Consider the following 14,951-nt stretch of genomic DNA (forward strand, 5'->3'; position numbering starts at 1 on the left):
AATTGGTATTCTTTATATATTTTTCATCCAAGCAATTTTATGCTTAATACTTACATAGTTTTCAACTCTCTTTCCCTAACATTTGCTGTTTTGAACAAGCTGTTCTTTGTATCTTTTCCTCCTTGCTAATTGAGAAGTATGAAGGAGATGTGTTCTTTAAGTCCTTACATATAAGCAAATTTCTTTCTTTCATCAGGATAGGTAAATATTCTGGGATGGATATAGGATTCTTGGATCATTATCCTTTTTCTTCTCAGTGGTGTGTGAAATCATACGTATGCCTCCCCACTCCCAGTGTTACAAATAAGAAGTCTGATGCTAGTCTAATAACTTAAGTACCTTTGCTTCTTTGTTTGCTTTGATTTTGGCCTGGTATTTTGTAAGATTTTCACTTTATGTTTGAAGATTAGGATTTTCTCAGGCTATGCCTGAGTATGGGAATTTTTTTTAAAGTCCTCTCACTTGCAACAAATTGGCTAGGACCTTTAAATTATGAGGTTCAGGTATTTTTTGAGCTCAGGAAAATTTCTTCTATTTTGTCTAATATGTCTCTTGTCCTGTATTGTCTTTTCCCCTTCTATTACAACTTATATATTGGGTCTCCTTCATGATTTTTCTTGGATTTTTTGCTCTGTTTGAAAATTTGAAAATTACTTTGGGACATTTCTTATGCTTGAGCTTCTAGATCACCAATTTGAGTCTCAACAATAACTATCCTTTTCTCTTCAATTCCTCTACTGAAATTTTTAATCTTAAAATAAATATTTTTGTTGTTGTTAATTTGCTTAAGAATGTCTTTTTTTAATATATAAATTTATTTATTTTATTTATTTATTTTTGGCTGTGCTGGGTCTTCGCTGCTGCGTGAGGGCTTTTCTCTAGTTGCGGCGAGTGGGGGCCACTCTTTGTTGCGGTGCGCGGGCTTCTCATTGCGGTGGCTTCTCTTGTTGCGGAGCATGGGCTCTAGGCGCGTGGGCTTAAGTAGTTGTGGCATGCAGGCTCAGTAGTTGTGGCTCGCGGGCTCTAGAGCGCAGGCTCAGTAGTTGTGGCACACGGGCTTAGTTGCTCCGCGGCACGTGGGATCTTCCCGGACCAGGGTTCGAACCCGTGTCCCCTGCGTTGGCAGGCGGATTCGCAACCACTGCACCACCAGGAAAGCCCTAAGAACGTCTTTTTAAAGCCACACTTGAACATCTTTATTTGGTTTCTTTGTTTTTTTTTGTTATCCAAGTTGTCATCTGTTTGTTCTGCTTTTTTCCAAAGCTCTCTGAGATGTGCTATTTTTCTGTTCATTAGGTCCTAGTTCAGTTCCCAGGTGATGATTTATGATGGTAAACACAGCAGGCTCTGGTCCCGTAGGTCCCCAGTTACTGTAGCAGGCAGTCTGTGATTCCAGGGAGAAATCAGGAGCAAGCCCCTCTGCTCCTGTCCTCCCTGCTTTCCTTTAGCTTTCTCCCCTCAGAGATGAAGAGGATTCCACTGCCTTCATTCCAAAAATCCACCATTTTCTAAAGGCCCAGCGCTCCCCCTATCTACTACATTCAGAATCTAACCATGACCACTCTCCCTCCACCAAAAAACCCCAAAACAACCACCTGCCCCAAGCTCTCACTTATGGCAGCTCTCTCTGGACTCCTCACCTGCACCAGTGCTTTGCAGGAGTACCAAGAAAACATCAGACCTCACTCACACCTCCCTACTCCTAGTCGCCAACCCAGCCAACTAAAGTAGATGGGTTTCAGTGGGGTGGGTAAGGGAGGAGCCTTTCAATCTACCATCTATACAGAATTCATATAAACTATTTTTGAAATTTAACAAATAAAACCCTCCATGAGAAATAAAGCTTTATCCAATCCTTAGGGGGGGAAAAGGCTATACTTAGGGAAAATAAAGTCATTTCTACATTATTAACACAGCAATATAATATTATTAACATTGTAGAGCTCATATACCTTTCTCTAGTTCCACTGGGAAAAGTTCCAGCTTTTCTACACGCTTTTCAAGTTCATACTCGGCTGAAGCAGCCACAGGGTCAACTTCATCATTTCTCCTGTCATAGTCTTCATTGGAGTATGTGCTGAAGACCTGTAGTAAGATATCAACAAAAAGATGAAAATCCAGAAAAGACAGTTTTCTTGATTTAAAAAAAATCTGCTACATATCCGAAACTACGTAAGTTAAAAATTTTGTACAAAGGATTTCTTCTACACAACTGTTTTGTCATAAAATCAACTGAGATGTTAAGAAAAGGAAAACTGAATCAGAATAAAAATAACTTACTAATTTAAAAAATGTACCACTTTTAATAATTTGAGAGACAACATTAGCCACAGAATACATTATATGGTTAGCAACATTTATCACGTTTTATAGAATCAGAGTATACCATATTAGCTGCAATAAAATTAAGGTAAAGCATCTTGAGGCTACCGAAGCAAATACCCACACTGAACCCATTTCATGCTATGACCTATACAAGCCCTGATGTTGCAGTGTGCTGGTACTAGAATTATATTTCAAACACAGAATCATTGAAACTGACTTCTATTCTATTCTGTACTGGGCTGTGTTAAGCTCTCATTTGTCATCTCTCATTTTACTTCCATGTAGATATAAATTAAATCTTCATTGAACCTTTTAATGAAATGACTATCAAAATATTGCTCAAGAGCTGCAGAACAAACAGGATATTGGTAGCTCTTTCTTTCTGACCTAAATCATTCAAAAGACTACTAAATGTGGTCTTCAGATGTAGCTGTAAGAAAATTATTGTCCTTCTTTCTGCTGAAATATTTGTTTTATTTGAAAAGTAACTGGAAATAGGTATACAATCCCTCACTTAATACACTGAGGAATATTTTTAAAAAAGAAATGTATACTTCAATAAGCCTAATTAATTTGCATGATAAAAACTGACATTTTCAATTAAATTCAACAATTATGAAGTATCTAGACTGTGCCTGACAAAACTTTGTCATGTCCTCCAAAATCTTAAAATCTAGGAGTGAGTAGTTTTTTTAAAAATATACATTAAAAAGTGAAAATAAAAACATCAATAGAAAGCAGGACAGAAGGTCAGAGATGAAAGAAATTAAGTCTATTGCCTATAAAGCTGGCCCTGCTAGTCCAGATGTGCTTTACATTCATATTATTGGAAAACTGGCAACTCTTACATGCTGTATATGGTAACCTATAAACCAGAAATACATACTGCGTACAAAGAAACAGATGTAGTGTGGTTCCTAATTCTACATACTTCTCAAAATCGTGTCATTTACAGGTTTTGTACCAGAATGCATAACTGTTTTTCTTCCTGACTTTCAACATGTTTTCATAGCCTTGTACCATTCACTTGGTCTCTACCACATTTCTCCACCATAATAAACATTTCTGCATCAAAATGAACACTTCTAAACTATAGGGTTTGTACCTTTTAAATTAATCTTTTCATAAAATATGCTTCCTATGCCCCTTCCATAGAACCTTCCAATATTTTTCTTAAATTGTCAGGTTTATGACTTTCTCTTAGACAGCCTTTTTGATCTTTCACTTCCCTTATATGTTTTGGTAATCACTTATTTATTCATTCATCAAAAATTTACAAAGCATCAACTCTATGTCAGACATTGTGCTAGACACTGAAGAAGGCACAGTTTCAAGTAGCTCACAGCTCAGTAGGGACATAGAAATCAAAATAAACAACTAAAATATATGTGATAACTGAGGTAACAAAGAAATATACCAAGTAATTTTTTTATTGTCATGAATTTCATGGAGGGGAAAATATTTGAGTTGAATCCTAAAGAATAAACAAGGATTCACATATTCAAATGTAGAAGAGGTGGAATGTATATTTCAAATATAAGACACTAGAAAAAAATCTGTATCTGTATCTTTTGGAAAACATCGACAGTTGAGTGGACCACAGTGCAGCATGCCTAGGGGAGCAAACTTTAACAACACACAAAAAAAGTTAGTTGGATCTGGAACGTACATGTCCTGGAAACTACTGGCAGAGATGACTGGAAATTATTCCATTGATGTTTGCCACTTGTCTACTTCTGCTAATAGGTTCAAGTATATGATTGCTAAACAAGGAGTCAAAGGATATTCATACTGGAACATAACTCAATTTTGCTACCAACTTAATGTGTGAATAAAAAAATGCGTGTATACATACACATGTATATATGTGTATATGTGTGTTTGTGTGTATACACACACATCTGCTATCAAATGTCCTTCCCCAATCAGTCTGGTTTATAAAGTCCATTTGGGGATATCCAGAAATTAAATAAAACAAACAGAAAACTAACTATATGACTACATATTGGAAAACAGTACTTTAAATAATGTTTGAGGCATGTAGCAATCAGATGACCATATCACCATTTAATTCTGTAGAGAAGAAATAATGTAATATACTTTTCATCTTCAGCTTGTTCATAGTCTGGTAAATTATGTGGGCACATAGCTAAAACCTATAAATACATGAAACAGAAAAGCCAGAATTCATTATTTGCAAATTAAGCTTTTGTTTACCTGGAGAATCCAAGAGGTTAAACAGAAAAACTGTTAGAACGAACAAGAGTTCAGTGAAAACAGAATTTCAAAACTACCAAAAAAGCCCATAATAGCTTTAGAAAATATAACAGAAAAGATCAGAAATTATAAAATACTCAAGAATTGCTGATTATAAATGTGCAAGGATATCCTTTATCTATAAAACTTAACCGAAAAATTCAAAAAGCCTTGAATAAGTGTAATGCCATACTATGTTATTGGATTAAAATCCTTAATATTGTAAAAACCTCTATGATCCTAAATTACTGTAAATGTCTCTTTGCCCCAATTTAATTTATGAATTCAGGGCAATCAAAATTAAAATCCCACTAACATGTTTCATGGAAACTAACAAGCTGCTTGCAAACAAGGAATAAGGATGGAAATAGACCCTATCAGATACCAAAACATACAATAAAACTTCGTTTATTAAGGCAGTGCAGTTTGCCCCAAGATAGATCTATTTTTGTACTCTATTCTGTTTCACTCCTCTACTTTTCTATTCAAATTAGTTTGGGTGGTCTATTCAATAAATAGTAGGGAAAGAATGAGATATCCATCTGAAAAAAGATTCCTATTTCATATGATTAACAAAAAGTAAAACTTACATTGGTTAAGAACAAAAATTATAAACTATTAAACTGCTAAAAGAAAATATGGGACAATGTTTAACAGGCTAGAGAGGACATTCCCAAAAAGCCGTAGATCCTAGAAATCCTAAAGAAAATGAATAAACTATTTGATTAAAAATTAATGCTAAAAACTTCTAGGTAACAAAATATACCATAATGAAATTACAAAACAAGTCAAATATTAGGAGAATATATTGCCAAATATCAAAATGAAATATGAATATTCATAATATAAAAAGGGTTTTATCAACTTAAACAACTACATCTGTAAGTAGGGGAAAGGAAACTGAGAATTCAACAAAGACATATTAATGTTTAATAAATGATGTAAAGATGCTCAACTTCATTAAAAATTAAGCAAATTTAAGAAGGAAATACTATATATTCACCCATAGTACGATTTTTTTAAAAAAAGACTGCAACATCCAGTGTTTATGAGGATATAGGAAAAAGAATACACTTGGAAAAGCAGGAAAAAGGTTGCAATTTGAGAATAGTTATCAAGATTTTAAATGTAAATGCCTTTGATCCAATAACGCTATGCCTAAGTATTTATAGAGATACTTGTAAGTGTGCACAGATACCTGTGCAAGGAAGTTCATGACAGAACTATTTGTAATAGCCTAAGATGGAAAATTACCTAAATGTTCAATGATAGAGAAAATGTCTTACTAAATTATAATATATACAAATATGTAATTTCATGCAATGATTTAAAAGATCTATCTCTGCTGACATGAAAGGTTCTGAAATACATATATTATTTAACCAAAAAAGCACATGGCAGATATACCTATATCTACTGATATATCCTTTTGTATCTATTTATCTATTTCTATATATACATATATAGGTATAAATATGTTCTCAATTGGTATGATCCTAACTTTAAATTAAAGACCTCCTAGATTCTCTAGCTATGTAGCTCTTGCCAAATTGTAAAACCACTCTAAGCCTCAGTTTCATTATTCACAAAATGGCTATTATAATAATAATACCTAGCACATAAAGTTGCTGTAAGAATGAAATGAGACAGTCCAAATAATCATGCTGGGTTCAATGTCAGGGGAGGGAAAGCTTTCCCAGGGTAATATGAGAGATAACAATATTGCCCCAGATACCTACACTCACCTCATATTCTCATTTATAAATAAGTTTTGAATATTTCATCCACTATGATGCTTAATGCCCTTGGAACAAAAATCTGCAAGACTAATTTGGTATTATAATGTAGACTGGCCTGCCAAAATCCCTACCTGTGTCCAGAGCAATACACTATTATTACACAATGGCTCATCATCTGCCAGGCTTTGTTTTGCCTTGACCAGGTAGAACCTCAGAGATGAAAGGAAAATTGACCTAGGTAAAGACTCCCCCTTTCATCAATATGGTCATGACTCTTTCAGTATTCTTATAATAGTTCTATCATTTTTATTTATATTACCATAACTGCTCTACAAATATATATGAATAGCTAATTACACAAACAATAATCAGAGCTCCATCATGATATCACTGCAATGCAAAAACGCAAAAAACCAAAGGCCAACAGCATCCTGGGTCCTAATATTCAACGCCATTCAAGATATAAACATATATATTTAGTTCAGTCACCTTCACATTGTTCCTGGTTTATTTCACTGAGAAAAGCAAGCAAAAGGATGTTTAAGTTTAAGACTTCTTGTTTCAGAGCCAACGAGTGATAGTCTATTCCTTGATCAAAGGAACCAAAACAAGACCATATCCCTTGCTTTGCAGCAGAGGCAGGCTTTTAGGGATAACAAGTTTACAAATACAGTTAGCAATGACATTTCTGACCCAGCAACCCAAGGCTATGAAAAACAAATAAAGTTAAAGTTAGCTTATAAGATTTCAACTAGAATCATTCTTTTTCACATTTCTGGTAGTTTTGAACGCCAACACTTTTTCAAAACAACAGCAACATTTTTTTCAACAATAAGGAAAAAAACCCCTTATTTCCTTTACTTCCTTATGACACATTTTCTTTAATCAATGCAGGTCAAAATGAATTCAGGATTTTCTGTAAATATTGACTGGAAGGAATCTCCCACAAGCTTCCACAAGGTCTCAGTTCCGCCTGTCGTCTGGGTTCTGCTGCACCTCCTGACGCGTCAAAGATAGAAAATGCTGCAGGTTCTTGCAAGCTGTGTTTCAGGTGATGGCTTAGCACAGCATGCCCCTGGAGATTAGCCACGCATTCACATGCTTCCACGAACAGGCCGCACTTATCACAAGCCTCCTTGGCAGAACTCTAACTCACCTTCACATGAGACTCTCAACTGAAACTAAGAGAAAACATGGAGAAGACAGTCCATATCTTAAAGTTTTAAAAACAAATCTGGCGATAAACCATCCTCAGAAAGGAGGATCCTGACAGCCTTAGAACAATGTATAAAACTTCAGTTTTCTTTTCTTCCCTCACTGATTTATGATATAAGAATTATAGTTTCTTGATTGCCTACTGTGTGCCAGGGAGAATGTTAGGTTCTTGTTGCAAATTGACATAAGCCAAACTGAAGTTCACAATTATCAGGCATTCGGGGGTAAACGTTGGCAGTCTCCAAAGATTCTAAATAAGTGAGAGCTTTCTGCTGCATATAAACACATTGATGAGCAGGAGGATGGAAAAAGAAGGCCCACAGCTCTATCTTGCAAGCTCAGTAAAGTCTCAGATTTCTGTCCTTTAGTTACTCTGACAAGTAACCTGCATGGAGGTATACTTAAAGCAACTGTGACAATATTCTACAGTAGGATGTGTCTAATTTTCTAACTGGATCCCTCAACGGAATCCTACATTTCAGAAAACAGGACCAAATGAGAACTAGAGTTAGGTGCTACTCTAAAAGCTTAGCTTGCTTGACTCAAAGTCCATTTACATAAAATATTTCTAAAACCGATCCACATATTTTCAACATTACGCATTTCACCAATTATTTGTAACATCCCCAACATTAATAAACCTTCCTATTTAAAGTATGCATCTCTGGAATGTAGACTTCTAATTAGGGACTTTCAAATACTAATCCTAGAGTGAAGATTCATGATTGTTATACCTAGAATGCTAATAAAGGCTCCTAAAACATAGTTATTACCATAAATATGGTGATATGTGTGCTGAAATAACTGGAAGTAAATTACAGACAATATAAAACATTACACAAGTTATCTTTAACTCTTGTACCAACTGATCCAGTAAGTAAGGCAGAAAAGAGGAAAGATTTGAAGCTCAGAGAACAATATACATGGTATATATGAGGATAACTAATAAAGACAAAGTCTATAAGGACAAAAGGTATATTTCACTAATTGTGAGCCTAGTGTTTTCATGAATAACTAAAGAACAGGAAGTGAAAAAACAAATATACTCTACATAATGGGAGGTAGACAGCAGGCTAGTCAAAAGGCAACACAAAGTGGCCTTTATTTGTCAGTGTTCTCCAGAGAAACACAACCAACAGGATGTGTGTGTATAAAATATTTAATACATACTATATTTGTATTTATATTAAACTAGATTTATTTTAAGCAATTGGCTCACGTGATCATAGAGGCTGACAAGTCCAAAATCTGCAGAGTAGCAGGCTGGAGACCCAGGGAAAAGTTGCTGTTGGAGTTCAAGTCCAAAGGATTCTCTCTGCTTCAGGAGAGGTCAGTCTTTTACTATTAAGGCCTTCAACGGGTTGGATGAGTCCCACCCACATTACAGAGGGCAATTTGCTTTATACTCAAAGTCTACCAATTTCAATGTTAATCTCACTCAAAAACACCCTCACAAAAACATCTAAAATACTGTGTTACCAAATATCTGGCCACCATGGCCTAGCCAAGTTGACACACAAAATTAACCATCACAAAGGCCTTAAAATAGAATATTCTCCGGCTCCAAAAACTAGTCTTTTGACATCTGATGAAGATAATCATATCTAGATAGTGTCTCTCTTATATCACTGGAGTGTTGTAAATTTTTTTATCCCCAGATACTCATAGAATGTACACAAAACCCATGATAAAATCAAACATACATTTTTGTATTATCAATGGCACCAATCACTTCATACTTGTAGATTATCAACAACCAAATATGAAGGATGTAAACTCTTCAAATTTAGAATAGCTGTGGTTGACTCTGTAGAAAGATAAATGCAAGGAAACTTTTTATGAAAGAACATTTTAAAATAAGTAGAGTTTTATCAAGGTAACATATACAGAAATTATCAATGAAATAAAAAGATTAGAAGGTCCTATATCTCTTCATTTTGACAAAATAGAATTCAATTATAATTAGCACATTTATCCGCAAATATATATCGTTTAAGTACTTGAAATATCTTAAAATGAAGTTTAATATCTCCTTACAAAATCAGTTTATGCCTTTAATCTAATCAGGAAGAAATTCCATCATAAACAGATATAAACTTAGCTCATTCTAAACTTGGACAAATTGTCCAAATTAGTGAGTTTTTCCAGTAGACAGTTAAACAGAAAACTGGGCAATTCCACTGATGTTCATGTTTTTCACTGTATTTTTCAAATTATAATAAACAATTAAACATATCCATGAGAAATTAGCAATGTTCTCTTTCAGCTCAGCCAAGCTTTTAGTTTAAATCAGAGACATATGCTTTACAAAACTGACAACTGGTGGCCAGCATGAAATAAATTGGTGGCCTTGGTCCTGTTCCCACTGGACAGGTGTCTCCATCACAGAAAAAATGAACTAATTGGCACCTTTTTTGGGGGGACAGGGTAATCTCCTTAGAGGAATACCTGACTTCCCATTCACAGAAGTTAATACTCTTGTACATATACAACAGGATGAGTTATGAAGTCAGGGTCTGTTCTAGCATTTGTTTTAGCAGTTGGTATTCACTTCTTCTTTTACTACCAGAGCCAGCACTGTGTTTCTAAAAGCCCATGGAGGGAGATTATTCTGAATTGTCTAAATAGGAAAACAGATGGGGGGGAGTACTATAGCATGTGTGGGTAGTGAGGTTAAAGAGGAGAAAGGGGGCCAATGACCAAACCAAAGAGGCTGAGAAGAGAAAGACTTCCCTAGGGTACAGAAGTTGCTCAGGTATAGAAGTTTACACTCCCCCCATGCAAAGCTCCCAAGGGTGACTGCACCTCTGATGGGAGGGCTAAGGGGTATCATGAGGACTAAACAGTAAACTCTGAGGTTTTAGGAACCTTGGGTTTTAGGAACCCCAGGCCCAAAATTTTGCCTGGAAACAGAGTAAAAGAGCCTTGAAGGGAACTTGACCATCTGTTCAAGAATATCATCAGAAGTAACAGTGCAGGTTAAAAGCAGAAGGACTCCTAACATAAGGAATTCTGTAAAACTCTCAAAAATTGTGCACTTACCCAGGGTAATGGGAGAAAATGTGAAAACACGGATGGTACTAAATACCAGCAAACAAGTGGGTAAGCAACTCAAGCAGGTTAACTTTAGTACAGCAGAAGAAAGGAATGTGATGTAAAGCATCCTAGTGGTGGGTGAACTAAAATTGACTCCTATCTTTAGATAATAAAATGGGCTGAAGACCAGGCTCCTTACACCTCCTGTGATGGTCTTTTGATATGCCAACTTGACTAGGCTACAGCCCCCAGTTATTTGATCAAACACTAATCTAGGTGTCACTGTAAGGTATTTTGTAGATGTGATTAAAGTCCAAAATCAGTTGACTTTAAGTAAGGGAGATTACCCTAGAAAATCTGAGTGAGCCTCATTCAATCAGTTGAAGGGCCTTAAGAGCAGAGTTGAGGCTTCCCAGAGGAAGTAGAAATTCTGCCTTTGGACAGCAGCTTCAGTCTGTTGCAGAGTTCCACCCTCCCTCTCATCTTGATGGCCTGCCCTACAGATTTCAGCCTTACATACCCAGCCTCTACATTTGTGTAAGCCAACTGCTTGCAATAAATCTCTTAATATGTATCTTCTATTGGTTCATGTTCTCTGGTTGAACTCTGATACACCAACACTCCAAGTATAGGACAAAGTACAGTTATTTGGAGCAGTGGTTTCCAAGGTGCTGACTGTGACCTATAGGGGTTGTAAAATCAATCTAGGAGGTCATGAACAGCATTGAGTAAAGTTAAATAGAGAAGAATAGAAAACATCAGTGTTCATTACAATTAGTAAGAGTATGTATTATACTTTAAAACTTTCAGTTTGATTTAAACACACACACACACACACATGCATGTACCATGTCTTGATGTAAAATGGTTATGATGTAGGCGCTAAAAAAAACAGTATGCTTAAGCAATAATTTTTTAAAAACTCTAATCCACAGAGAATTCCCATTTAATTTACGTTCTATTCTAAAAGTCAAAATAGGCAGTACAAGCTTCTCAAACTACTGAGCCTATGAATGATGACAGGAGGTGCAGAAAAAATTACGCTTCACATTTCTTCTCCTTCCTGAGCCACTGATTCTTACTTCAATTTTTTATTGAGCACCAGCTCAGTGGTTGGCGCTGTGGTCAGTACTGGGAGCACCTGATCATCTCAGACCTGTGACTGTAACCAGCATGAGAGCTGTAAAAGAGAGGAGGACACGTGTGCTATGGGAGCACACGGTGGAGGCATCCAAGCCTACCTGAGAGAGGGGGGAGGAGAGGCGTAAGCAAGAAAGGATGAGAGATCTTAAAAGCACAGACTTCAGCCAGCTATGCTTACCATCAGCAAATAATAAGCGGGGAAGGGAAGGCATGTGGAAGGCATTCTGGGAGAACGAATAATATGTGCAAGGTAGGAATGAGAGAGAAGAATAGAATTATGGACCAAGAAATAATTCGATCTGGCCAAAGCTGGAGTGGTGAATGAATGGTAAGAGATGGGAAAAAGTATGTAGGGAGAGCTTTGTGACACATGGTTTGTTGTGTGAATAAAATTCATATGCTCTAACCTCGAAAGATAATGGGAGTTTATGAAGAGGGTTAGAGGGGACCAGAATTGGAAGGGGAGATGAGCTAGAAGCTCTAGGAATCCTATATCTTCACCCCTTTGGGGGGACTAAGTGGGAGCCTAAGTCCTCAAGGTACTAAGAGACTTTCCCCAAAGTGCCCCTGGTGGCGCGGCCAGTCGTTCACATGACAACAAAAGGCAGTCAGGGACATGGGCACGCTGCCCTTGCACAGGGACTGGGAAGCAAAAAGAGCAGAGGCATCATCAGTCTCAGAAGGACCACGAGTAAACCCAGGTACTGGGAGCTGAAGCTCCTCTCCAAGGTCAGCTAAAGCAACAGAGGCATGTGAGTGACAACAGCCACAAAAGACTATCTTTGATGAATTGTTAGGGTGAAATTATGTAGAAATCATGCAAGATAAAGGCCTATCTAAAATCCTGCACTTGAGGAGTGTGCTGGTCTCTAGAAGAGAGCATCTATACTTGAGGTTTAACACCTTTTACCAGAATCTATACTTGAGGTTTCACATTATTTTACCAGAGGTCAAATAATAAAAGCAAAGGCTGCACAATTTTCCAAAATCTCCAACAGGTTCAAAAGTTGATAGAGCTAAAAAAACAAAACCAAAAACAAACCAAAAAAAACTGTTTTAGCAAGCATTTCTACCACCAACTGAGACCTACAGAGCAAACTGAAAATTTTAATTTTTGTAAAGGTCATGAGTAAAATACGCTTAATTTTTAAATTCTGCAAGCTGAGGTCAGACATCACATGGTGGAAAAAACTGAAAAACAAGACCGAAGCACAAATAACCAATTGTTAGGGAATGCATATATACATGAGGACACTGAAGGCTGAACTTGTAAACTAAGCCTAGATGCAACAGGAACTTTACTACATTCGGCACAGCTGTGATCCAATGTTAAAACTAGTTATGTTACCCTACAAAGCAGGAAAGACTGCTTTCTTATAAACAAACTGTCCTTTCCATTTAGACTTCTCCAAGAGCTATAGTCAAATGTAATCGACTGATTCGGGATCATCGTTGAAAATGTCAACATAACGCTAAATCTACAAATGGTATCTGTCTCCTTCTTCCCTTATTTATTGGCAAAACCTAAAGGGCAGCCGTGCTTTACGGGAAACAAGACAATGGGCAATCTTTGTCAAAACATGTGGCGGACAGTGCTGTCACATTAATTCTTGGTGTGTTTGAGGTGAAAGCTGCCATCACTTCCATTACCATAGGATTAATGGTCAAAGCTGGGGATCACTGACCCTTGAATCACAGCAACTTTGACCTCATATATCTTGTAATAGAAATGATGACTTTGTAAATACTGTGTTAACCACTATGCTTCTTAAATCAATTGTCTCCACAACCTCAGAAACTGTCCATACAAAAAAAGATGCCAACAAAGCTAAGTGGTAATTTGTTAAAAATAGGTGACTGCTCTGCAAACAGAGAAGAGGGTGCAACAACCACTGCTACCTGGGTCCCTGATTTATGCACTGTCCACACTTCTGGGCCAGTTCAATGCCTTCATGACACCTCAAACTTAAAGGGGCCCAAGGCAAAACTGTAGTGTCTCCCATCCTCTACAACAAACTTGGGAGGCAGGGTTGGGGTGGGGAACAGAAGGAGAGAGAGTGATCTATGAGTGATTTTACATTTCCTCTGCACACCTTTTCTGTGCTTTCCAATTCTGTATAATGACCAAGTATTACTTTCTTACGGGGGTGGAGTGGGAAAGACATTCTAAAAAGCCTCCTAAGGTCCTCCTCTCCCACAGGAATAAAGTTGACATATTTAGAAGGACATCAAAATTTTCCAAGATCTGACTCCAGCCTACCTTGCCAGCCTTTACCTAGCACTACTTCCTTTCACTCACCCTATGGTGCAAAAATTGTTACTACCTTGTTATATGTCTGCAAAACTCCTTTCACCTCTCTTGGGGTCTCTCCTACAGAATTTACCCCACGCTATATATTGTATTTATCTGTGATCACATTTTCTATTCAAATAAAATGTCAGCTCCCTGGGGCTGGAGTAGTCTTATTCACCTTTCTACTACCTACTGGTTTTGTTTTTGTTTTTTGTTTTCCGTCTTTATTGAGGTATGATTAACAAACAGAAATTATATCTTTTTAACAACATGATGTTTTGATGTAAGTATACCTTGTGAAATATTTACCACAATCAACATCACCTACTGTTAACAGTAAAACGTCTTAAAAGCAACGGGTCTTTTATCATTGTCAGTGATCTATATACGGATGGTATCTTAAGTCAGAACTGCTTCTGAACAAATGAAAAGTGACCTTCACAAGGCAAAAGGGAGCCTCAATCCTAAAATGCTTCAAAATAAAACTTACAACTTCAAAACAAAGACGTCTTCACATATGCACAGTTTGGGATGATCTTTAGTGGTCATCCATTAGTCAAATAAACCTGTGATAAAACCCAGTTAGCATAAACATTTGCAAGGCTGTATTCTAGAAGAGATGACTTAATAACCTAGTTTAATGATTATTTATGTCAGAGATCAAGTAGTACCAAAGAATGGATATTTATTATTAAAATTAATTTTAAATCCTATTGTAGATAATACCAAAAAAGGACCACTGCTCCCCTTTTTTAAAGGCCAGTTAGCTCCTGGTAAGAAATTTTACAATGTTCCCCTTTTGATCAGATTAGTGTGACTGACAAGAGAAGTCAATTTGGTAGAACTGATTGTTTTTTAAATGTATTTTGAAATGCTAATATAAAAGTATATTGGGAGGGAGGGGCAAGATGGCGGAAGAGTAAGATGCGGAGATTACCTTCCTC

At 36.6% G+C, this 14,951-nt stretch overlaps 1 protein-coding gene across 3 annotated transcripts in view; it reads right to left on the bottom strand.

The window, feature by feature from the left end:
* PPP1R9A (protein phosphatase 1 regulatory subunit 9A) overlaps nucleotides 1–14,951 on the bottom strand; it is a 320,149-nt gene that overhangs the window by 139,485 nt on the left and 165,713 nt on the right. For all 3 annotated transcript variants that reach the window (XM_061198553.1, XM_061198552.1, XM_061198551.1), the window contains exon 3: nucleotides 1,953–2,085. In XM_061198553.1, the coding sequence (XP_061054536.1) occupies nucleotides 1,953–2,085 (133 nt within the window). The remainder of the gene's footprint in view (nucleotides 1–1,952; nucleotides 2,086–14,951) is intronic.

Source organism: Eubalaena glacialis, chromosome 8 (genome assembly GCF_028564815.1).
Source record: "Eubalaena glacialis isolate mEubGla1 chromosome 8, mEubGla1.1.hap2.+ XY, whole genome shotgun sequence".
Classification (NCBI taxonomy): Eukaryota; Metazoa; Chordata; class Mammalia; order Artiodactyla; family Balaenidae; genus Eubalaena; species Eubalaena glacialis.